Raw genomic sequence first — 26,046 nt, 5'->3', positions numbered from 1 at the left:
TCCAAGTGGGTGGCCTGATGTGTGAGCTCCGGATGGGAGTCTTGGAGCCTGTACATAAAAGACAGCTCAAGTTGGAGTGATTTGTCAAAACTCATCAGCGTGTACACTTAAGATCTATGTAAATTAATCCTCAGTTAAAAAAAGAAGACCCTCAAGTGACCTCACTTAGAAATTCTTGGACATTTGGGTGGGTAAGTTCCATCCACGGCACAAACCATTTTTTGATGGGTGCAGAGGAGGCCCTCAGTCACGTGGAGACACTTGTCTCTGTGTTCCCAGCCATGCCTCTCGGTGCCCTTCTCTCCAGTAATGGTTCTTCCAACCTCCCCTTCCTGAGCCTCCAGCTGCCACGGGTTCCTCCCATGAGGCAGGGAACTGACGGACACCTGAACGCACTAAGTCAAGGACATGTTCCGGGAAGATTTCAGTCTTTAGAGGAGGACCTAAGAGGGCCACACCACAACCAAAACCACAGCTGTCATGGATGATACTGTCTTGGCATATTTTATATCTTTCCACACCTCCCCTGCAGCTGTCAGGTGCATTCTGTCATGTACTATGTGGCAGGCACTGTGCTCAGTGCTTTTCCAAATACCACTTTTAGTATTACTGTTATTCTTATAGAGCTCTTAAAGGGAGGCTGTGTAACTGTCCTGCTGGTAAGACCCAGAGTTAGAATCCCGGTGTGTGACCCCAAAGCCAGGGCTCTTTGCCTCTATTTTATGCAGCCTCTTGAGAGGCAAGAATCCTTGCTCATGCGAGAATGTTGGGTGCTGGTGGGAAGACCATTTGGTGAGGGGTTTCTCCAGCTTCTTCAGTGAGACCACATGAAGGGCCACTATGCCTATGTATGAGGCCAGTAGTGGATGGCAGTGATGATAAACCAAAAAAATGGAGTGGATTCAGTAATCTCCATGCACAAGTTGTCATGTTTATTAATGACTAGGGCTGCCATTAATAACTCATCTGCAAGGCCAGATTGATTATGAACCTGACAGAGCCCCTCCCAGGGTTTAAGATGTTGGCTGAGTACCAACCAAGGGGACCAGAGTTTGCCCATCAGTAGGTTCCAGACCCACGAGACCCTTGCTCAGATCATTGGTGGCTGTGAGTCATGCTCGGTCAACCTTTGACTAACCATACAATAAGGCCACATGGCCTATCTGCCTTCCCATTTGTTTTCTCGTGTACTTCCCCTGAATCTATTTTTCATTTAAATTTTATGGAAATGAAATGGGTTATAAATGACCTGAGTCAGAACCTTGGAAATCCTGGCTCAGCTTTTCCTCAGGATTTTCAGGGGAAAGTGGGTATAGCGGAAACACCTGTCCAAAGGGGAGCGAAGATGAGGTCCTGCAGGCGTGCCTTTCTGTAGCCCAAGTGATGATGTCACTATTTGGCAAGAAGCCTCTTTTGCCTAAGTTGCTATAAAGATGTGTTACTGACCAGCGGTGTGAGGCTGCTTAGTATGGCTCCTGTGTTTGCTGTAGTATTAGCAAGGGCTACTTTGAAGAACGGTTTTCTCTAATGGCTACTTGGTAGCAATGGCTACTTGGTCTACAATAAAGACACTCCTATATGCCCATGACTTCTCATATCTTTTCCACCTAATTTCCGTCCATGGAAGGCAGAGAAGGACCTGTAAACCCCACACAGTCCAATATTTCCATCACACAGATAACCAAAGCCAGGAAAGGAAAGGGATTCACCCAAGGGCACACAGCTAGATGGTGATGAGCAGGAGAACCTAGGCCCCAACTCACAGTGATTATGCTCATTTCATGACACCATGTGGCTCCTGGGCCTTGTAAACACGCACAGGTCATCACTGTTCTATGTATGTAAGTGGCTCAGTACACATAAGCAGCTAAAGTTTAAACCAATGAAACACCCTCCTTTTGCCGAACATATTCTGAAGGAGCACAAACTATAGAATGTATTATAATATGCCCCAGAACCCCTTGTTAAGACTTCAAATTAAAGGAACACAAAACAACCTCTATTTTACATCAAAATTGTTATGTTAAAACTTTAGGCTTACCAAACATTTGAATTAAGGTGTAATTATTAGCATTTCCCCCAAAATGTAGGCACTCTTCAAAAGCGTTCATCACACGGCTCTTTATATAGCACTTAATGTGCATTTAAAATTGGGTTTGATTGATGGCAGTTCCACTGACGGGCAGCTTTCCAAGAACATAACTTTGTAGAAAAGGAAGACCACTGAAGGGGCTTTGTTTAAGCTGTGACACATAACACCAACGTTCTGTTAGACAAGCCGTCCCCGTTTTCAAGGAGCTTATAAACTAAGAAAACACAAAACACAGTAGCCAAAGAAAACTATGGATTACAATAGGAGAATTTGTTTTACAGGGTACGCTAGGTTCACCCACAAAACTAATTGCATGGATGGAAAGGTCACCCAGCCAGCATGGCTCAGTGGTTGAGCGTTGACCTATGAACCAGGAGGTCATGGTTCAATTCCCAATCAGGGCACAAGCCTGGGTTGTGGGCTCAATCCCCCGTGTGGGGTGTGCAGGAGGCAGCCAATCAATGATTCTCTCTCATCATTGATGTTTCTATCTCCCTCTCCTTCTCCCTTCCTCTCTGAAATCAATAAAAATAAATTTTAAAAAAATAGGAAGGTCAATCCAGCTGCCTCTTTTGACGTTACTGAGTGGTGTGTGTGATAATGAAATTTCAAATAACTGATAGCTCCATAGAAGCCCTTGACCAGTTCTCAGTGTTTAGCATTTGCATGAGATTACCTGGAAGGTGCTCAGCTCCGAAGCCCCTGCTTCTCCCTCATAGTCACAGGACGCAGACAAATGCCCATTTAGCACTCTGGTGGTTTGACAGAACACACCTGGGAATCTCAGATCAGAAGGACTTGAAAACACACAGCCACCCTTGTCATTTTATCTCACAGGCAGCTGAGACCCAGGCAAGAGAAATGGCTTACCCAGGGCTCACATATCTGATTAGTGTCAGAACCGAGATCTTATCCTGTTACCAGACTCCCAGTCAAGGGCACTTTTCATGTTTTTCAACATCTCGTCCCCTCTTTCGTCCTCTCCTCCTCTCCCTGAATACCGACTCCCCTTCCTTCTTTCTCTCTCTCCTCCTGGGAATACCTTCCCTGAATACCTATTTCTGAGTCATGCCTCAAAAACACTGAACTCAAACATTGCAATGTCACTGGCAACTGCTGAGTCAGAAGCCACGGGCTCCATCAGTGCTGTGGTCCCTCCATGCCTCTCTGATTTTTATTTGCACCGCCACCACCCACCCTTTCCATCAGCGCTTCTCAACCCTGGCTGCACATTATTACCCCTGGTGAGCTGACAGCAGCACCAGTGCCCGAGCTCTGCCCCCAGAGACTGTGATTAAGTTGTCTGTGGTGGGCCCGGGCCCTGGCATCTTTCACTACTCTCCAGATGAGTTTCACTGAGAGCTAGTGTTGCCATGCAATATTAGTTCCAATCTTTTTCATATACCTGCTGATCCTAATTTACCAGCTGCTGTGGGAGAAGCACAGAGAGTCAAGTTTTCAGGGGGGTGAATGGACTCACCTAAGTCACACAAGCAGCACCACCCCTCCCCTGCAGTCTTATCTAGTGCCTTTGTAAGAAATATAAGACCTGGCCGACCGGCGTGGCTCAGTTGTTGAGCGTTGATCTATGAACCAGGAGGTCATGGTTTGATTCCTGGTCAGGACACATGCCTGGGTTGTGGGTTTGATCCCCATTGTGGGGCGTGCAGGAGGCAGCCGGTTAGTGATTCTCTCTCATCATAGAGATGTTTATCTCTCTCTCTCCCACCCCCTTCCTCTCTGAAATCAATAAAAATATATTTTAAAAAGAAAAAAAAAAGAAGAAAAAGAAGATATAAATAAATGCCATTTTCTTTAGCTCTTTTGGTTTTTGGAGTAAAACAAATCTCCTGGCTGTGAAGATGTCCTCATGGCCACCTGAACAGCAGAGAAAGTAAGAACACAGACTTCTTTTGGGACAAATTCACGAGTGACTTTTGGCTAAAATCACCTGGGAAGCTGAAAATGCCCCTGGAGGGCTACTCCCTCACCATTTAATGGCATCTCTGAGAGTGAGACCATGGTCTCCGTGTATTTTAAAGCTCCTGTTGTGATACAGGGAGAGAGGCTCACGGTCCCTCCCTGGGAGAACAGAGGAAGAAGGAATCATACACGTGGGCTTCTCCCCCGTTTCCCAGGTGGTGAACACCCCAAATGACCACCTGAGCTGCTGAGGGGAGGAAGGGGTTCAGCCTGCAGCCCCCTCACCTGGGGTGAGCAGTGCCTCCTGGAGGCGCTCACAGAGCTGTGTTGTAATGGGGGGAGTGATGGTCTTTTTAGCTTCCTACATCAGTGCAGGGCCCTAGTTACTTTTGAATACATTAGTATCTCACTTTTAGATGATTCAGGTAAAGTGGCTAATGTGGTCTAGACCAGCGGTCGTCAACCTTTCGGACCTCACCAACCACCAGTAATCCACAGACCATCACTGGCAGATCGATGGTCTGTCAAACTATGGTCCCAGACCAGCAGCATTGGCATTACCTGTAAACTAGTTAAATGTGAAATTCTCAGCCACTCCTCAAACCCGCTGGAAGGAACACTGGGGATGGGGCCCAGCAGTGTGTGTTTCTTTCTTTCTTTTTTTAAAATATATTTTTATTGATTTCAGAGAGGAAGGGAGAGGGAGAGATAGAAACATCAATGATGAGAGAGAATCATTGATCGACGGCCTCTTGTACATCCCACACCGGGGACTGAGCCCATAACCCGGGCATGTGCCCTGACTGGGAATTGAGCCGCGACCTCCTGGTTCATAGGTCAACACTCAATCACTGTGTCACGCTGGCCAGGTGGTGTGTGTTTCAATAAGCCCTCCAAATAATTCCGAAGCATGCTGAAGTTTGAGAATCACTGTTATTTTAAGGAGGCAAAGAGAATTTAGGTTGTTTAGAAGAAAACGGTGATGAAATTATGTTAATGGGCTTGATCTAGGTCAGTGATGGCGAACCCTTTGAGCTCGGCGTGTCAGCATTTTGAAAAACCCTAGTTTAACTCTGGTGCCGTGTCACATATAGAAATTTTTTGATATTTGCAACCATAGTAAAACAAAGACTTATATTTTTGATATTTATTTTATTTATTTAAATGCCATTTAACAAAGAGCAATCAACCGAAAAAATGAGTTCGTGTGTCACCTCTGACACGCGTGTCATAGGTTCGCCATCACTGATCTAGGTCCTTCTGTGTTCTAATTCAGATTTGATAAGACATTGTGGCCATTGTCTGTCTGAAAGAAAGAAGATCCTCTTTTTCCTTTCCTTTCAGCCTTTAAAATATTTTTCTGAACTCCCTTAGCCATCGCACTGCGACAGGAAATGAGATTTCCCCTGGAGAAATGAGAGCAGACTCTGATATCTAGGAAGGTTTTCAAGCGAGACATCAACTTCAGATAGAGCCAAGTCAGGGGTCTAATGGGCATACATTTCAGGCTGATTGGTTGAGAATCAGCCAGTAGTTCTGGTTAATGAGTGGTCAAGTTTCAGGTCATCCTCACTCCGAAATCTACTGGGATTCCCTCGAGCTGCAAATAAGGGTGTAAGCTTTTAAAAGGCTCCAGGCTTCCCCAGAGCAAGAGGAAAATCATCGTCCTGCTCTTCCCAAGCAGAGAGCTCTCCATTGCACAGATCGTTTGGACCAGGCTGCTAGCCCAGGCTTGGGCAGCTCCAGAATAGAGGAAGGGTGCCTTCTTCAACACTGCACTCTTTTTCCGCAGGAAGTTGGTTTCAAAGAACAAAAGATATAGTGTCATATCTTTGTTTTAGTTCTTATACCTTATACACAAACATACTTTTTTAACCTCTCAATTCTAATTTTCCAGTAAAATATGTGTGTGTGTGTATATATATATATATATATATATATATATATTTTTTTTTTCTTTTTTGATTGATTTGAGAGAGAAAGTGGAAAGGAGAGGAACATTGGCTTCCTCCTGAATGCCCCCTGCTGGTGATTGAGCCTGTAACCTGAGCATGTGTCCTGACCAAGAATCGAACTAGCGACCACTTGGTGCAACCATCTGAATGAGCCGCACTGGCCAGGGCTTCCAGTTAGATTTGATCTGGACCTTTGCTAAATGCTCTGTTTGAAGAAAGAGGATAACATTTTTTTTTAAATAGCATTATTGAACTTGCATCTTTGTAACCTTAGGCTTGAGGAGGGGACTGACCTGGGAAAGAGACCAGACTTTTCCTTTATGGCTATGTATTCCTGCCAGACACTCGATGGTGTGGGTCAGGATTAGGGAATACTTTCATCTGAAATGTTCTTCCTTGCTTGGCTCATGCAGAGAGAAACCTTTTGTTCCAGGAGGTGGTTGGCTATGTGAAGATTGTGTTTGCTACCTCACATCTCCTCCTGCCTCTCTACGTTCAGCAGGAAAATACTGGAATCAGTGTACATGGTCTGAAAGCAGGGGCTTTGGTCTTTCTGCTCTCCCCCTTCGTCCCCCCTCGTGCTCCCTGGCATGTGGAGTGTGGTAGGAAAGTGAGTTGTCTCTGAGTTTTTGTTTTCTGTTACTTTGTCAGCAGTCTGGTTTCCAAAACAACTTTCAGAACTTCTCATCAAATCCCATGTTCACTTAAAAGAAATTGGCCTCTCCCCTTCCAATCTGTTAATAATTTTTCCTCAATGTTTTTTCTTTGACACCATTTAAGAAGGAAATTTTTAAAAAGTCTACAAACCACCTGTGAGAGAAATATGAACACCATGCTCAAATTTTCTTACATGCTTTTTCCAGTTCCTACATGAGATGAAAAGGGGACAGTAATGTTTACCCATGTTCTTTAACATGTGTTGTGTGTGGGGAAACTGAACTTTGGAGCCAGATGGGCCTTGGTACCAAACCAGGCTCTTGCACTTAATAACTGTGCACGCTTGGGCAAGTAACTCAGGTTTCCTTAGCCCCTGTCCCCTCGTTCGTATAGTGCCGTGGTTGGCAAACTGCAGCTCCTGGGCCACATGCGGCTCTTTGGCCCCTTGAGTGTGGCTCTTCCACAAAATACCACGTGTGGGAGCGCACGTACAGTGCAATTGAAACTTCGTGGCCCATGCGCAGAAGTCGGTATTTTGTGGAAGAGCCACACTCAAGGGGCCAAAGAGCCGCATGTGGCTCGCGAGCCACAGTTTGCCGACCACTGGTATAGTGGAGATAATAATGCCCACCTTGTAGAATCCTTTGGAGAAGTCTAGAAAATATGTTCTCATCACGTGTTATACAGCAAATGGTGCCTATTATTTTTATTAGATTTTTTAAAAAACCGATTTTATCTTCTGCTTGAGATATGCTAAGTACCCATTAGCCTTTGACTGTAACATTTCCAGAATTTATCTCCTGCCACCACTCTCCCTGAAGGCCCCTACGAACCCTTTATGCCCCACAATTTTCCCATCTTCCCAGTACAACTGCTCCAAAAAGGATCTGCAATTCATCCACACTAAACTCATAATGGCTCTCCCAGAGGATCTGCATTCTAACAGGGGTTACAGCTTCAAGCTTAAGGAATAAAGCTAACACAGTGGATCACTTTGATTTTTTTTAGGACACCAGTATCTTTGATTTCCCAGCTCTCAGGAGCCAGGTCAGCCTACCTCACTTTCGCCATGTGGCTGGGATTCTAATATAACCTGTCCAGTCAATATTTATTCTTCCCCTCTCTCTTTCTCCATCGGCAGGATTAATGTGTAACACAAAGTAGAGGCACAGTACCTAGCACCCAGGGGGCACTCAGTAAATATTTATTGAGGGAATGTACAGTCCTTACAGTTGAAAACTGCTCCTTCCAATGTCTACCCTACATCTCTCCTGCTTGGTTTACCCATTTTCTCTTGAATTATATATCCATTGTTGTGTAGCAGATTACTCCAAATTTAGCAGCTTAAGACAATGATGGATATGTATTATCTCATCAAGTTGATGTTGATCGGGAATTCTATAGCTTTAGTGGGATGATTCTGGCCCATGGTCTCTCATGAGCTTGCAGTTGGGATGTTGACCCGGGCTGTGGTCAATGAAAGACTCACCTGGGGGCAGAGGATCCGATTCCAATGTGGCTAACACACATGGCTCACAAGTCACTGTTGACTATTGGCAGGAGGCCTCAGTTTCCCTCCCGATGGACCTCTCACAGAGCTGCTTGAGTGTCCTCGTACATGGCAGCTGGCTTTCTCCAGAGTGAGTGATCCCAGAGAGAGCAAGGTGGAAACTACAGTGTCTTTTATGACCCAGACTCAGAAGTTACACTGTCATTTCTGCACAATTGTTCTGGTTACACAAGCCAGCAGGTCATCTCTATTTATTATAGGAAAGGCCCACACAAAGGAGGATACCAGGAGGCAGGAGTTATCATGGAGATTAGATACCATACCTCCCGTTCAACCCTTTCTTATTTCTCTCAGAAACCAAAATTGCTCTCTGTCTCTTTCCTCTAGACCAGCCGTGGGCAAACTACGGCCCGCGGGCAGGATCCGGCCCGTTTGAAATGAATAAAACTAAAAAAAAAAAGACCGTACCCTTTTATGTAATGATGTTTACTTTGAATTTATATTAGTTCACACAAACACTCCATCCATGCTTTTGTTCCGGCCCTCCGGTCCAGTTTAAGAACCCATTGTGGCCCTCGAGTCAAAAAGTTTGCCCACCCCTGCTCTAGATCAAGCATGTCAAACTCTCGGCTCGCAGGCCGCATGCCTTGTTTATTTGGCCCGTGTTAGCCTTTGAGTTTGACATGCTTGTTCTAGATGGACTTCAGTTCTCTCTTCTTTGGCATCCTGTGACCTCGTAGGAATAGGCAGACTCGCTCACACGTTTGACATGTGGAAGCAATGTGCTTTGGCCAGGGACAGTGCTAATCCATCCCTAGGATTCTTGAGACTCTGAAGACTGGATGGTAGACCTTCACTTCAGCTTAACCTTTCTGCCGAGTCCCAGTTACTGCTCAAGCCAAGACTAACCGAAAGGGCAGGCAGGTAACTTCCCTGTATGAAGGGACCAGATTTCCGGGTTAGGAAAGTGCCATCTTCTATATGTAAAGACACAACTCCTGGGCTGCCCCGAGGCAATAAGTTATAGGATGAGAGCTGGGTAATGCTGAGTCATAACTGCTTCTTCCCCCGGGCCCTAGTGATTAAGAATATATACCTGCAAGAAGTTGGTTGAGATTTATTCAAGGCAGGGCCTGTGGCCAGTCATTTTTTCCCTCTGGACAAAGATAACTTATTTGGGGAACTTCATCTCCACTTGTTCTTTATTGCCACTAAAATCTACGCTACATCTTCCTTAAGAATCTGTGGCCTCAGAATATTTTCTTAGGTTCATCAGAATGGAAAAATTAAGTTTTCTCCCCTCTTTGCCCTTGGAAGTTTTCATGTTCACTGTATGGGAGTTTATAGCTATGCAGTCCAAAATTTAGCAGATGTCTTTGATGTTTCACAGAGCTGTTATCAACATACTCTCCTCACATGGTGACTGTTCTTTCCCCAAAATTCTCATATCACCACGGAAGACAGCTCAGGAGGAGATGGGAGTTTCTGGGGCCCTCAGAAGCAATAACTGGGAATTCATTAGGTTTCCCAGACCGCAGTGGCTCTGGCTGGGGAGAGGTGCCGGCATTGGGGGTGGGGTGGGGGGAGTGGGACACACACGCGCCCTGGTCTGGAAACTAGCGGGGCTTGGGTGACTAGGAAGGAGGGTGGAAGGAAGGCGAGCTCTCTTCTTGGTGAGTATGGACCAAAGCACTGGGGAGAGGAGGTTCTGTTACATAAGACAAATCCATCTGCTTCCTGAGAAGATGTGGAGTTCATTTAGCCAATTGTCAGCCTGGACTTTGTCACTTAATAAGCATCTTCTTTCTTCATCCCCCTTGTCTTGCCATTCTTTCATTGCCTTTTATTTTCTTCTTTTATAATCTTCTGATTACCTGAAACTCTCCTTTCCCAGCTAACGTAACAGGAAATACCCACCTGGTCAGCCTCATGGGAACCTGCTCAGGACTGCAGCTCTCTCTCTGGGACAGGACAGGGTCTTTCTTTTAAATTTTAACTTTAAAACATTAGTGAGAACTCAGAATCACCTTTGCAAAGAACACGTTTGGGGAAACTAAAAAGTTTGTTCGTTGTGGTATTTTGGGAAATCATTTAGCCACTTTGTTTGAGAAGCTGTCTGGAGTCCGGATTAGGTGGGCCATTAGAGGGTATGAGTATTAGCTCACTCTGCTCGAATCTTCCTGAACGCTGCCTGCCACTGACTGGATAATGTGGAGTGGCTGATGTCAGCTGCACGGGAGAGGTGTGAGTTTTCAATAAATGAACCTCTAACCCTTTTGGCTCAGATGCCTGTGGCATTAAAAGGCTTGTGATATCCTCTGGTTTCCCTTCAGATCATATACATCTTCTGCCTTTTACTAAAGATTTTCTTGGAGAGGAACAACTCTGAGTTTTTACCCAACTTTTTGAGTCCTTGCACTTGCAGGGCTTATTGAAAACGATTTTTTAAAGGCTTGTTATATATTTGAGGGGGGTGCCAAGCCTCACTTGGCATTGACACTCCCCGCTCCCCAGGACCACCGACTGCATGTGGGAGTAGACAGACACCCTGCTGGGATTTCTGTCACTGTTCTCCCGCAGGCATTTTGAAATACAGCATTTTAGCAACATGAACAACGGACAGAACCTGGCCTCAGGGACACAAGCTCCATAGGGCTCAGGTGCCCAAGAATTCAGCAACAGCTTTGTTTCCTGTTGTATGAATCACAGGCCCATCACTGGCACCAGCAGGGACTCCGGCCCCACCCTTGGCTGGTGCCCCACTTGGCTGATTTCCCAGGCTGGGAATGCTCTTTGAGCTTTCAGCAGGTCTGCCTGGAGGGGTTTTGCTTGTGATTTCCTTCTGGCAAGTAGTGATTTTCCTGGGCACCAGAGGCATACAGTCAAGTTTCAGTGACTCCCATATGTAATTTTGAATGGATGGAGGCCGGAGGGAGGGAATGAATGAGTACAGATGGGGAGGAGGCAAGCAGACTTCCTGCGTAAGGAAATCCCTGCTCTCCAGTGGTGCTCCGTGTCCATGCGTGCGTGGTGGGATTGGGGGGTTGCCCTCTGCTTTCTCCCTTGGACTCTTCCTGGGTGATCTTCCCATGGTCCAGCCATCACTGTGTTTTACCTCAGTTTACGCTTGTTTTAGTAAGTGGACAGAGCATTAGCAATGTCATGAACACAGAACAGATCATTCAGAACGTGAGGAAGAGCGAGAAGAGGACGGTTTACATGAAACCTGAGCTGCTGAGCCTGAAGTGCCACCAGTGCCCTCTGATTGGGTCGCACGGAGAATCCCACCTGTGGATTCCAGGCTCTGCTCTCAGGCTGGGAAGATACAGATCCATGATCTCTCTCTCGGGGAGTTCATTGCTGTTTCCTCTTTCCTGTTTTGAACAGAAATTTTCTTTAATGTATTGTGTGAGTACAACATGTGGAACATATTCTTTGGCGTCACATAAATATTTACTTAGTAGTTCAAACTGTCATGAAGCATTTATCTCACATGAACCTATTAGAGCCTATTTTCCTCGTGGCAAATACAAAATAAAAGGCACTGCTCCTTTGGTTTTCAGCACCTAGTTTTATTTATTTTTATTTTTTCCTTTTATTGATCTTGGTGTGTGTTGTGTTGTGTGTGTGTGTGGGGGGGGGTGTGGGGGGGGTGGTGGTGCCAATAAGGCCATACAATCAAACCAGAGAATTGTTGAGAGGGAAGGTTAACTCCTCAGAGGCTGCTGGGGGAGGTTCTGTGTGGCTCCTGTCAGGAGCACCTCCCTTCCATCACTGTTATCTGGAATGTCAGGGTAATTCCTTGCTTTCTTAGTGGAGGCTGTCTAGTAAGGACCAAGTCCAGAATAGCTGAGAATTAATAATTGAGAGAGTGGCCATGGTCCATCCTGGTGGCCAAGGGTCTTTGCCCTGAACAGTGCCTGGAATCCAGTATCCACATAATAAACATTTTGGATGGAGATTATTTTATTCCCTTCAGAAATTCTCAACGTGTACTTTTGCTTATGTTGTTTGAGTATATTTATCCTTTTCTCTTTTTTATGCAAATACAAACTATACACATATCTTGGTTTTCTTTCCCATGATTGTTTCTTGGTGGACTTAGCATATTTGCTTTTGTAACCACTGCATTACATCCCATTGTGTGGGTGTCCCATGTATCAGTCAGTCCCCTTTAGCCTTTCCTCTAAGTCTCTAGATGAGAGCAGGGGCTGACGTGTGAGAAGCAGGTGAACAGCAGCGGGAGGAGACTTCCATACATGGAGTTAGGCACAAGTGGGACCCAGGCTACTCTACCATCCTTGGGAGGCAAAGTTGGGGATTCTGGAACTGACATCTACTGTTTGTTGGCTGTGTGACTGACCTTCACCAAATTCATTATTTAACTTCTTAGAGTTTTGATTTCTTTGTCTGTAAGTTGAGAATAAAATCACCTCATAGCATTAGAGGATGTGTATAAGTCACTTACATATCTCATGTATATGTAACAATACCTCATGGGTATGCAATAGTACCTCATGTATATCTAATAAGATCTCATGAATATGCAATAACACCTCATGGGCATGCAGTCGTGCCTCATGTATATGTAGTAATAGCTCATGAGTATGTAACAGTATCTCATGTATATGGAACAGGACTTCATGTATATGGAACAGAACCTTGTGTATGGAACAGTACCTCATGTGTATGGAATAGCACTTCATGGATGTAAGATGCTTAGAATGGCATTCAGCACATGGCAAGGGCCCCACAAGTGATAGTTGTTATTTTTCAGCTTCTGAAAAATATCTAAGGTTTGACAGCTAGTTAGACAAAATTACCAGGGTGATTGGATAGTTTTCTTCATGATGTGAAATTACCTGCATTGAGGACTGGATTCATTACTTGCTTGGGTTAGCCTTCTGAGGAGGTCCCCATCCTTTCCTCAAATGAGTCACATTTCTTCTCAAGTTTGGCCTAGTGCTGAGTCAGCCCAGTCTTCCTGATAGTTTTCCAAATCTGGAGATGGAGTCTGTTTTTCTAAAGCCCCTCATGGATGGGGTTGGGGGAGAGAATGCTGACTCTCTGTTTTACTCACAGTGGCAGATGTGGAACATTTGGAGGCAGCTGGGCCCCAGCAGGGTGGGGACAACAAAGGCTATCAGTAGAGTGGGGTGTGGCTGTTTCACTCTTCCTCAGTAATGAGGTGTCATGTTGCTCCAGGAAGAGAGAAAGAAGTGTACCAGCTTGGGGTTCGGGGAGAGCCATTACATTACCCCATCTTGACAGATAAAAAAACAGAGGCTCAACGAGATTAAATGACTTGTTGGAGGACATAATGCAAGTTGGGGCAGACAGTCTCCTAACACTGAGTTCAACCATACTGACAGAAAGAAGTAAAAAAAGGGAAGCAAAAAACAATAAAGACGACCCCATAGCATATTTACTTGCTTGAGGGAAGGGCCCTGTGTGCCCTGAACATCAAAAGTTGGTGACCGCCCTGCAGTGAAGAATGACAGTGGTGCTTAGGGGTGGCAGGTCATGCACATTGGTCAGTCTGGTGAAGGGTCTTGGGCAAGGTTGATGCTTGGGTCTGGCAGTCTTCTTCCTAGACCCTGGAAGGCAGTGCTGGCATCCAGGGGTGCATTAGTCTGGGCCTCTGAGAAATCCCCTGGTGGATGTTTCTAACCCAAAAGGCACCCAGAGAGCACTGAGATTAAGGGTGCCCTTGACCTCATGTGTTCAGTCTGTCCTTGGCTCCCTCTCTTTGCAGGAGCTGAGGCAGGTAAGGGAGCTGATGGCAGTCGTGAGACCTTCAGTAATTAGACTGGCAGAAAAGGTGGTGTCAGGTTTGGCACTGGGGCTGCCACTCCCTGTGTCTGTGAGTGCTCCCTGGTCATGTCTGAGAGGTCTCTGCCCAAGGATAAGGGGCAGGTGAGGTTAGGTCAACAGAACACTAACTGCAAGGTGTGGGATCGTTTTGCTGCTCCTGCCACCTGCATGCAACCTGTCAGTCTTCTGAGCATGGGCGCTGCAAGATATTCATTGGTGTAAAAGCTCCAGGAGTTTGAAGTTGATAGTTGAATCAGACCAAGCAGACACATGCCTGGAATGTTGTGGGAGGCTGGGGTTACTGAGGATCTCATAGCTGCTTCAGAGGACGTCTCTGCTTCACTTTATGCCTCTGTGAATTCTTGTCATTATATCTAACCAGCCAAGAACTTCATTTCTGCACAGAGTTTTGCAAAAGTAATCTATCTTGGTGTGGAGTCCCGCCCTGACTCAAGGTCACCCCTTCTACTATGTGGCAGATGCAGCCATTAAACAGGGATTCAGAAAGGGTCCTCTGGGAGCAAAGCCAGCTTTGGTTTTGCCTCAGAGGCTGCAGCCAATAAATGGTCACACCAGGCGGGCATGGCTGAAGGTGTCCAATGACAGCAGTGAGCATTCTTCAGAGTAAGGCACAGGTATAGGGGGCAGAGCACAGGTATAGGGGACAGATCACAGCGTAGGGGGCAGATGGGGGTAATTCTTCACTCCAGAGCCACAGGCAGCTGGGAAGCTGATGACATCTGTCCTGTCTGTCCTGCTTTCCACAGCAACATTTGGTGTCTTCCCCTCCTGCCCACCCATGTAGCCCCCCACTCCTTTCCACTGCCTGGTGCTTTAGGCAGAGAGCACTGCTTTAAAAGTCATTAAAGAGCATTAGAGAGAACTTGTCCAAATATTACAATGCATAATCCCCATCATCTTGTTACTTTACACCTGCAAATATGTTTTACATAGGGTTGTGTTATTGTGCTTTCTGTTTTTACATTTTATTACATTTCCCCATGTTCTTACATAGTATTTCCTCACCAATTTTAAATTGTTCTACATATAATTTATTAGACCATTCTTCTACTGTTAGGCAATCAGGTTACTTCTATTTGTTGGCCAATATAGATATGCAGTGGGGGAAGCATCAGTAAGTTGTTAGTTTTTGTCTAATAATTGACTTAAAGTAAATTTCTAAGGAGTTTCCAAATCAAAGGATATGAATCACTTTGCTGTGTTTGTTATATATTGTAGTATTGCTTTCAGAAGATGTTATGTTACATGGCCTGTAGCGCTGAATGAATAAATCAGTTCCATAGCAGTGGATAATGCCATTAAAAAAATTTGTTTGTTTATTAGGTATTGCATGTTAAGTTATTGGAATATCAAAACTGTTCTGCTTTGCATTTTAAAAATTTTGAATAAGAGTGGATGTTTTATATTTCTTCTTCTATACATGGCAAGTTCATATCACTTACACAGTTATCTATAGGGGTCTTGATGTATATATTTGGACTTGTTGATACATAGATATCTCTGGTGTTCTTGCCCTTTAATTGGAAACTAATGGGAGAAAATTAACAAATTCAGATTGGGGAACATTCCATAAGACAACATCCTAGACTTTTCATAAATGTATCACAAAAAGGAAAAAAAGTCAAGAAAATGGTTCCAGGTTAAGGTGACTAAAGAGACATGGCAACTAAATGCAATGCATGAGCTCTAGTTAGCTCCTGGGTCCAACATTTTAAAACAGTAACTATAGAGGATGTTTTGGGGACAATTAGAGAAATTTGAATTTGAACTATTTATCAGATAATATTATGCCAATGTTAAATTTCTTGACTCTAATATTGTTGTGGAGGAGAATGTCTTTGTTCTTAGGAGATAAAGGTGATGTATTTAGGGTCAACTTGTTACTATGTCTGCAACTTTCAAATGGTTCAGCAAAACTATGTATGTTTATATCATATTGCATATTATATATAATTACATTATAATTAAAATATAATTGTGTTGGAATATTACTTTGTAATTATAATATATAATACTATTATATTATGGTCATCATAAAATATTAATATAATAATATACTATGTTATATACTATAATATATAAATTCTTATATTAATTGAATATTATGCACACATATACATTTATAAATTAACTAGAGGCCCAGTGCATGAAATTCACATACTCGGGCGGGGGCTCCCTTAGCCCAGCCTGCGCCCTCTCACAGTCCGGGAGCCCTTGAGGGATGTCCACCTGACAGCTTAGGCCCACTCCCCATGGGGAGCAGGTCAAAGCTGGGAGTCGGACATCCTTAGCGCTGCTGCGGAGGTGGGAGAGGCTCCCACCACTGCTGCTGTGCTTGCCAGCCTTGAGCCCGGCTTCTGGCTGAGTGGCGCCCCCCCTGTGGGAGCACACTGACCACCAGAGGGCAGCTCCTGCATTGAGCGTGTGCCCCCTGGTGGCCAGTGAGCATCATAGCAACCAGATGTTCCACCATTGGGCTGAAACTGGCTCTCCAACATCCCCCTAGGAGTTCCGGATTACAAGAGGGCACAAGCCAGGCTGAGGGACCCCACCGGTGCACGATCGGGGCTGGGGAGGAACTGCAGGAGGGCTCCAGGGTATGTCCAGCCCGTCTTGCTCAGTCCTGATTGGCCAGACCCCAGCAGCAAGCTTACCTACCAGTTGGAGCGTCTGCCCCCCTGGTGGTTAGTGCACGTCATAGCGAGCAGTTGAACAGTCTTAGCATATCATTAGCATATTACGCTTTGATTGGTTGAACGGACGACTGGACACTTAGCATATTAGGCTTTTATTATATAGGATTGTGTCACATTCATGCTACTATTCTCTGTCTCTCATACATGCACACACACAATTATGTCATATTCATACTACTAATTCTCCTTTCTCTCACACACACCCACACACACGCGCGTACACACATGCACACATGCACATGCACACATAATGCATCACCTCTACCCAATGGGAGCTGCATTTTAATAGAGACCCTTCACAGCAGTGGGGAGTCTGAAGAGATCCATTTCTATGGGTGACTCCAGATCCCAGCAGGGTCATGCTGGGAGGGCAGGGAACCCTGTGGTTTCTCTCCTCACGTGATCAGGCTGCTCCTTCTGTGTGTGGGGGTGATGGGCACAAAGGTACTCTGGCCAGACCCTTGACTGCCTTGTGCAGAGGGATGAGTATGGGGGCCCCCACCCTTTTTTGTTGCCTGTCCTGCTGCTTTGCCACAGCGGGTGGCCAGGGACCTGTTGGGAACATAAAGCTTACCTGTGCTCTTCCTTTGTTTCTGTTTTCCCACATCTTTGACATAAGACCTGACTCACGAGTAGTCTGGATGGGCAGGAGCAACAGAACCCTGTGGGGAAGTCCAGTCAGACCCTGACTTAGCAGGATTTATCCTTGGCTCCCTGTCTCACCTTCCCTCCCCCCCATCCAGGTGTCAGCCCTCTTCTCCAAGAGGTCTTTAAAGGCAAATGGAGTTACATTAGTTGGTTGCTGTATTTACCTATTAAACCAATGTAAGCACAGGTTGCTGGTCATCTCTGTAAAAAGTTAAGAGGTAAGGCCCTTGGGGACGACTGGACCCCCCCTCCCCGACAGCAGTGCTCTCTAGAGAAAACTAGATTGCACTCATCTCCAGCTTAACTGAAAATACAATTTTCCAGGATCAAATGACTAATACACTTGTGGGATTTGTAAATTAAATTGCATCTTAAATATACTGTTTAAATATACTCCTTGGCAAATCCTTCTGTGAAAGAATTGGAAGGATGCCTTTGACAAAGAGAATTCCCATCCTCTGGCCTGGGCTGCCAGGACTGGGTTTTTTGGTTTGTTTTTTTTTATAGGTCAGGTTTGTGGCTAGTAAGGGCTACTGAAAAGATTTGTGTGTTTTTTAAAAGCACCACATTTATTTTCCAGTTTATAAAAATAGTAGAATATTCTAAATATAGTGAAAAGTATGAGGCAGAAATGAAAATCACCTATGATTGCACAATTGAGTGATGATTGCCATATTTCTGTACATGTATGTGCATGCATGTGCATGTGTGCGTGCACACACGCGTCTATCAATGTCTCTGTGAAAACAGAACTAGGTCTTCGTGTGAGAATTTGGGCAGCTGGTCTTGGCCCCTAGGCTGTGTAGGGTAAGAGGGGGTGGGATGAGTGGGGCAGGGTAAGAGGGGGTGGCTTTCCACACCCAGAAGGAGGTCAGTGTCAGACTTGTTGAGACCATAAGCACCAGTTGAAAAGGGAAGGCACCAGTTGCTGGGGGCCGGGAGGCAGGGGCCAACCAGACCAGCCTGTGTCATCCCTGTCTGAGCATCCCTGAGGATGCGCTCCGGGTCCACAATGCTCCTGTTTGCTCGGAGGCTGCTTCCCCTAAGAGCCCCGCTGGACATGCACGGCCGCTCTTGCCTCTCCCCCCTCAGTTTTACTGCCCTCCATCCCTGCCCTCTCTGGACTGACAAGACGCCCTTGGATAGCCTTTGGCTCACACATGTGATCTCCACTGCAGGGCATCTTAGTTTCAAAGAGGTCCAGGAAGGGTGATGCCTTCCCCCCAGGATCGACACTGCTACGGTGGGATGAGTGGGGTTGGGGTATTAGAGGACACAGAGCCTCCCAGTGCATTTTAAGCTGCGCCATGCAGGGGACCTTCCAGGGCCGGAACTAGTGGTAGGAGCCTGGCAGGGCCCAGAGCCTGCCTCCCCTGCCCTTGGAGAAGCCACAGGTGGCTGCTCTCTTCCGTGATGAGAGCCACTCTGAGGAGCGCTTCAGGCCTGGCTGGAGGGAGAGGGGGTGTCCCTCTGAGCAGCATGTGCACAGTGAGGCACTGGCTTCTCCCCTGCTCTCGGGGTTAGAACCCGGGCTCCACCACTTCAGTGCTGTGCTAACAGGAGCAGGTCACGTACACTCTCTATTCCTCAGTTTGCACCACCTGCAAAATGGAGTTAATAGCAGTGCCCTTCAAGCAGGGTCCTTGTGGAGATGCAGTGAGTGACCACATGTAACACACGTAACATGCTTTGCTAGAGTAAGTCTTCGATAAGCGCTAGCTATTGCCATCAGTGTTTTACTCAGCGCAGCTGCCTTAACAAAGGACCATGACTGGGTGGCTTAAACAGCAGCGATCTCTCTCCCAGTTGTGGAGGCTAGAAGTCCGAGAACAAGATGCCAGCATGATTGGGTTCCTGCCTTGTAGGCGGCTACCATAGAAACTGTCTGCTTTCATAGTGTTACACTCCCCTCTCCTCTGACACTTGGGAAAAGGCTCTTCCTGTCCCAGCCTAGGTAAGAGGCAAGAGGCAAAACAGTCGGATTTATTAGGCAGCTACTTCTCTGAGCCAGGTGGCTGGGTGCAGAGGGAGGTCACACCACTGACTCCACAGGGCTCCATGGGGTGGGCACTGTCACCCCCATGTACAGAGGGCCATGCCCACGGAGGCCCTGGGCAAGGAAACACTGGCTGTCCGAGGTCACACTGCTCAGAAGTTGCAGTAAGATTTGAACCCTGAACCTTCTGACCCCACACCCTTACCACACCTAGCTGATATGGAGGAGTGGAGCAGCCACGCCTGGAGCCACTGGGGATTGGGACGGATACTCAGGGTGCAGCTGGTGTGGGAACCTGCACAGTCTGGGCCTTCCCACCCCATGTGGTCTCGCTGGAGCTGAGCACTGAGGCTCCTCAGACCCCCGAATCCCTCCACCAGCGACATCGGCCCCCCACATCCCCTCCCACTTCCAGGCACCCGAGGATGGAGCAGCTCTCCCGCAGGAAGTCACTTTCTAGCTGTGCTAACCCAGACTGTTCTCTTTCTGCTCTTTTCCTTCCCCAGCCCCTAAAGACAATGAAGAGCGCGTGTTCAGGGAGCGCATGCGGCCCAGGAAGCGGCAAGGGGCCGTCAGGCGCAGGGTCCACCAGGTCAACGGCCACAAGTTCATGGCCACCTACCTTCGGCAGCCCACCTACTGCTCCCACTGCAGGGATTTTATCTGGTAAGGCCCTCTCTCCTGGGATCTTCTGGTTATGCCTTCTCTGGGCCGAGACGTTGGGAGATTACAAACTGTAAAAAATGCTGGTGTGCTTGATTTCTTCTTGGTTTAATTGCAGAAGACTTTTCTAAAAAGCTAAGTGAGTGTTTGGTGCTTGGGAGAACGAATGGAAAGACACTGTGGTTCCTGGTGACTTTGTACTTAGGATCATATCATGTATCACATTTAAGGAGTGAAGATTTTATAACCAACAATGTACCGCGATTGTGGTTTCTTTAAAAAGAGTCTTTATCCTTAGAGAGACAAACGGAATTATTTACAAGTAAAATGATATGAATCTTGGATTTGTTTTAAAAACTACTGTGGGAGGAGGGGGAAAGGGGCTCAGGGTAGAGAAGAAACAGGAGCAGCCATGCATTGATCACTGTTGGAGCTGGGTGATGGGCCTGTAAGGGTCCGTCTCCTTACTTTTGTATGTGTTTGAATTTCTCTATAATAAAGTTAAAAACTACTCAACTGCCAATATTGCTAATACAAAGAGTTCTTAGTAACTGTTGTAACACTGGCGCTGCTAGGATCCTGAGGTTTCAGAGTGAGGGAGTAGCGTTGGCTGAAGTACTCAGGGAAGGCTTCTTGGAGGAGGTGTCATTTCTCCTTTCATGATGACTAGGAGTTTGATAAGCAGAGGTAGGTAAGTAGTAGGCCTGTTTGGGAGGTGGAAAGGGATCAGGAGCACTGGCCTTGGGGATTGGCGGGAGACTTAGTGAATACCTACCCTGTGCCAGATTCTCTCTCAGGCACTGGAAATATTTAATTAAATCTTCCCGGTATCCTCTGAGCTATGTATGGTGAACCCCATTCCACTAACAACAATATTGAGGCTCAGAAATCAAAGCAAGACTAGCCTGCACTCCTCCAGCTGGGAAGTGTCAGAGGCCGGATCCCACCCCTGGTGAGCACAACTGGAAGCTCGTGCTTTTCCTGAAGCCCCACCGGCCTTTCTGGCAGCCTCTCTGAGCCTTTGAAGCTGACTGGAGCTTGCCAGCGTGCTTGGATCCGGTGGGGAAGAGTGAATGAGGCCAAATTGCAGCAGGAACCCAGCCGGGTAGCATTGGAATTGCACTCTGGAGGACGGGGTGTCCAGGAGTGGCTCCTCTCATCCTCGTGGTGTTCCAGAACCCGTCGCTGAGGTTGGCATGGAGATCTGAGGTGACACAGCTCAGAGAAGACTCAACCCAGCGGAGGCAGAAATAGCACCCCACTCCCACCCACAGACGGCCTCCTTCCCAGGGCTGCCTGGGCCCTCCGAGCTCCGTTCTCTGTATCGTGTTTATGAATTGCATGTTCGGAGGGACGGAGGCTCTGAAAGCTGAGTCGTACAGATTCAGGTCTCCTCTGAGCCCATGGCCAACACACTGAGCTCCAGGTTTCCTGAGGTGTGGCCCAAATGCCTTCTGGCTCCCCCCGCCAGGCCAGGAGTTCCAGGGGGCTCCCTGACCAGTGGTTGTGGGTGCCCTGAGGTCAGGGCTCAGGCCAAGTTGATTGGCTTGTGTCCATGCTGACCCTAAACTGGCCCCAGGAGAGACTCTTCTGGCCATGAAAGGAACTTCTAATGTTGGCCTTCACCCAAACGGTACACTGAACTCCCAGTCCTGGCCACAGACTAACCTGTAATCCCTGCCAGCTTCTGGAACACCAGGGAAGTGCCTCCAGGATTGCCCACAAGGACGGGCTCAAGCGACTTACCAAGGCCCGCAGGGAGCACCGGAGTCTTGTGGCTTCCGGAGCACTGCTGGTCCCACGAGGACGGCTGTTTGTGTAGGAAACCAAGCCCATTCACTGAGCAAACCTTGCACCCCTCGCAAGCGCTGGGGCTGCCCTCTGTGGCCTCTGAGGGAGTCGTTTTAGGGCCGCCTGCGAGTGGGAGGGAGATTGCACTGCTAGGTACACCAAGTGTGCCTGGTGCTTGGTGGGTGGTGACCAGCAGGCGGTGGCTTGGTGTACTTGGTGATGTTACTTACAGGGTTGTGTTCTTCCTTTCAGGGGTGTCATAGGAAAGCAGGGATACCAATGTCAAGGTAAGAGGTGCTGTATGAACTAAATCCCTGGGGCCCATGGGCCCATCCCGATCACTAATGCTACTAATGCTCGTGGGAGGTGTGTGCTGGGTTTGATGGCATTGAGCTCTCCACAGTTTCCATTCCTGCTCCCTCTTGGGAAGCAGGACCCTGTTTACTTTGTCGCTGCCTGGCCATTGCTCCTCCATGCACATGTGGGAGTAGATGTATCTCTGGGGGCCCCCGGGTCGAGCCGGTCTGCAAGTAGCACTCCCATCTTTCCTAGGGAGACACGTGCGTCAGTTAGAGGCCCCTCGAAGGTCCCCCCTGGGCACCACACCAGGTTCTCTGTATCCCATCAGCCCCCTTACTCTCTCACCCCCTGGGGACGCTCCCTCCCCTGCCTGTTTTATGCAGCATCCCTGATGGTCCTGGCCGATTCTCTTTTTTGCCTCCGCTCTGGAATCGTTAGCTCTTACACATTGAAAACGCACTCAAAGTTATTGAAGTTTCTGTTTGCAGTTAATTGACTACAAATGCAAGGTTAAGTGGTCCAGAATTGAAGGGTGGGCATGTGATGTGGTCATGTGGAGGGTTCTCTGTGGTTTGGTCTGGGAGGCCATTCCATCTCCCCACCGAGCCACTGGTTGGCTTGGGTCTCACGCCTGGGGACTTGGGCAGGTCCTTTTGGGTATCGCTGTGTGTGCAAACAGTTACTGGCCTCTTCAGCCCCTCACTGACCACACTGCCCCGTGGCACTGAAGACAGAGCTACAGACCACTTCTGGGGAGGTAGTCAGTTGAATGGAAATGTTTATGCTTGGCATGTAAAGACACAACCAGATCAGAAGCTTAAGAACTTCTGTACCACAAAACACGCATTCTCCCGCTGCGTTCCTCCTAACACACCAACCAGCCCTGACGTGGTCCTGAGATGAGCAAGATGCTGTCCTGTCTCTGATAGACGGACTGCATGGAAGGGAAACGGTTCCCTGCCCTGGGCACGTAGAAGCGAGAAACCTGACGGGTCCTCCTGGAACTGGAGAAAACCACTGAAGCCCTTTGTATATAAATGGTCCATTCTTCCCCAGAGCATGTGGGAAACTGGGATGGCTGGGATGGCTGGGATGGCGGAGGGCTTTGAAACCACTGCTCAAAGGGCTTCAGGTAGGGTGTTACCTTAAGACCCGGTGACAGAAGGGGCATGGCTCCCCTTGTCCCTTCGCCAAAGCCCGATTGAATCATGGAGTGGAACCTTCCTTCCCCCACTTGTCGCTCAGCCTCCCCATGTCTTGCTGTTTGCAGTGTGCACTTGCGTGGTCCACAAGCGATGCCATGAGCTCATCATCACGAAGTGTGCTGGATTAAAGAAACAGGAAACTCCCGACGAGGTAAATATTTGCAGCGTTGAAGTCCCGGGCTTTCTTCACTGCCATCCCTGCCCTCTACCGCCTCCTCCGCGGTCCCCAAGTAAAGCCTTATCTCTCTGAGATCCCATTGCTTTCTTCCTTGTGTTGATCAAAAAGGAGGGGAGTTGTCCACCGCCTTCCGGCATGAGGCACAGTCTGCAGAATGCGCGTGGACCAGAGTCGGATTTACGTCTGTGGAGACTGTGCCAAGAGCTGTGTGATCCCAGAGCTAAAGCCCATGAGGAAAACATGTATTCTTTTATGCCATTATCTCATGGGAACAGTGAAGCGGCTAACTGACGTGCCAGTGGCCCCACACGCTCATAAACAGTGAGGGAGAGAGTCAACATAGGAGCAGGAGCTTATCTTTATGAGGTGATGGGGGAATGGAGTGGGATTAGCAAACCCCAGAAACACGCAGGAGGCGGAAATAGCTTCAGTAACAACAATAGCCGACTTCGCTGGGAATTTACCGTGCCCTGATGTAAGCACTTCATTGTCTATCATCTGGCCCCATAACAGCCTCAATGTGATGGTTGTTATCATCTTCATTTACAACAAAGAGAATAGAAGCCAAGAGGTCAAGTTAACTTGCCCCAAGGCACACAGCTGGTGTGCAAAGGAGCCACGGTCAGACCCAGGAGTCTGCTCCAGAGCTTGAGCCCTTGACCACTGCACTATGTTGCCTCTTCATCTTAGAAACGAGTGTCAGATTGACTATTAGGGAAGTTGCTGATGGTAAAGAAGCAAGAGAATTCAATAGCAAAGTGGGTTTCTCCTAACTGACCGTTTGGGAGAAGACTGTGAATGTCAGTATACTATAGGGGTTATCTATACTCATAGTAGTTGATTTCAAAGCCGTGTTTTAATTCTCTGTGAAATAAATACTGCATCATCACAGGTCATTAGAATTGGGGGTCAGAGACAGCTTATAATCAGATGGATCTGTGATCTGGTTTCCAAAAGGAGTGACTCTCAGAGTCACACAGAGCGGCAGCAAATGGGCTGAAGGCATCAGGAGCAAAGGCCCTGGGGCAGGAGGGAGGCTTTCTTCACCTCCTTTCTCAGGGCAGCTTTCAGAGCCATACTAGGGCCTGCCACCTGCAATGACTATGCCTTCTGGAAAGTTCTGTAGAAGGTCCAGTGATTAGCTCTCCAGGCTGCACAGGAGCTTGGCCGTGACCCTGTGTTTTGCCGTCCCTGCAGGTGGGCTCCCAGCGGTTCAGCGTCAACATGCCCCACAAGTTCAGTATCCACAACTACAAGGTCCCCACCTTCTGCGACCACTGTGGGTCCCTGCTCTGGGGCCTCTTGCGGCAGGGCCTGCAGTGTAAAGGTAAGGAGATCCATGCCTGCCCTCGACCCCCTGCCCCCGTGGGCCCCTGTTGTCTCCTCTTTTCAAAAATCTTTGTTTGTTCTCATAGCCTCAAAAGCCAGTTCTAGGTTTGGTGGGAGGTCTGGGCACAAGCTCTTGTCAAGCCCCGTTAACTACTGTGCCATTTTGTTAAGCAGTCGCTGTGCGGACACCACACTGGCCAAGGGAACTCCACCTCCACCCGGGACCGTGGGGAGGAAGGAGCGCCCTCACCTCTTAGGATAGTTAGCAAGCGGGGGAGACAAGATGAGCCTGTAAAAGCATAGAAGTAATTTAAGGAAAAGATACATTGGGGCAGAAGGGAACAAATATTTTTGGAGTTAGGCACTGAGATGAATGATAGATATTTTCCTGTCACAATCCGTGGTTCAGAGCCCACTCTTGGAAGGAGCCGTGCTAGAAGCTGTCACGTAAGACACTGTATTCATCCTTCATCGGCTCGCAATGGGGGTGCCGTTTTCCCATGTCCCAGGGGAGGCAGCTGCGGCTCAGAGACTAAGTAACTAGTTCTTGTTACACAGCTTGTTAGCTCAAGTGGGATTTGAGCTTTGACTCTTGAACTTTCCTCTATTTCCTGCTGACCTGCCCGTGAGTTATCTTCTGCACAGATGGGCATGCTAAGTGACACGGGTAATAGCACAGAATATGGGACCGTGAGAACTACCTGGGGGCCCAAGTAGAGTGTCCAGTTCCATAAGCTGGTCCAATCCACACACAGAGTTGGACAGCCATGAACTATGAGGCAGGAATATTGCATGGCTGTTATTTAAAGGCAATGTTGTACTGAATACATGATTAATAAATCCCCATTGTGGAAAAATGAGAAAAAGAGTAACGTATAAGAAGGAAAACTGAGGCCATGACCAAATTGGTCATTAAAGGGATCTCAGTGGGAAATTTTCAGGTTTGGAAATGAGGCAATGTCTTCAGTGAAGACTAGAGAGGAGGCGAGTAACTTAAGTGACACTGAGGAGTAATTTATTGGATGTGGTGACCCGGCCCAGCTGGGAGGACTGCGACATCATTGCTGAGATAGGGAGTACAGGAGAGGCAACAGAGCTGGAGGCCAGTAGGTGGAGTTGAGCTGGGGACATGCTACCTAGATGTGCCTGTGGGAAATTTACATGGAGCTGTCCAACTTCTAGGCATTCTCAGTTAAATCCAGGGGGGGAGTTTTGACCAAGCATTTCGATATCTAAGTAGTAGTTAAAGCGATAGAGTAGATGCCATC

The 26,046-nt window shown here is 47.5% G+C and overlaps 1 protein-coding gene and 1 non-coding gene across 4 annotated transcripts in view; both read left to right on the top strand.

The window, feature by feature from the left end:
• Positions 1–26,046, top strand: part of PRKCE (protein kinase C epsilon) — a 436,307-nt gene that overhangs the window by 261,399 nt on the left and 148,862 nt on the right. For all 3 annotated transcript variants that reach the window (XM_006083394.1, XM_006083393.3, XM_023747157.1), the window contains exons 3-6: positions 19,819–19,978; positions 22,019–22,053; positions 23,337–23,422; positions 24,647–24,776. In XM_006083394.1, coding sequence (XP_006083456.1) covers positions 19,819–19,978; positions 22,019–22,053; positions 23,337–23,422; positions 24,647–24,776 — 411 coding nt within the window. The remainder of the gene's footprint in view (positions 1–19,818; positions 19,979–22,018; positions 22,054–23,336; positions 23,423–24,646; positions 24,777–26,046) is intronic.
• LOC111824164 lies at positions 10,451–10,565 on the top strand. Its single transcript, XR_002827257.1, has one exon. It is a non-coding gene; the product is annotated as a U5 spliceosomal RNA (small nuclear RNA).

The sequence above is a fragment of the Myotis lucifugus genome, unplaced genomic scaffold (genome assembly GCF_000147115.1).
Source record: "Myotis lucifugus unplaced genomic scaffold, Myoluc2.0 scaffold_6, whole genome shotgun sequence".
Lineage (NCBI taxonomy): Eukaryota > Metazoa > Chordata > Mammalia > Chiroptera > Vespertilionidae > Myotis > Myotis lucifugus.
The sequence above is the reverse complement of the archived record's forward strand: the minus strand, read 5'-3'. Positions and strand labels throughout refer to the sequence as shown.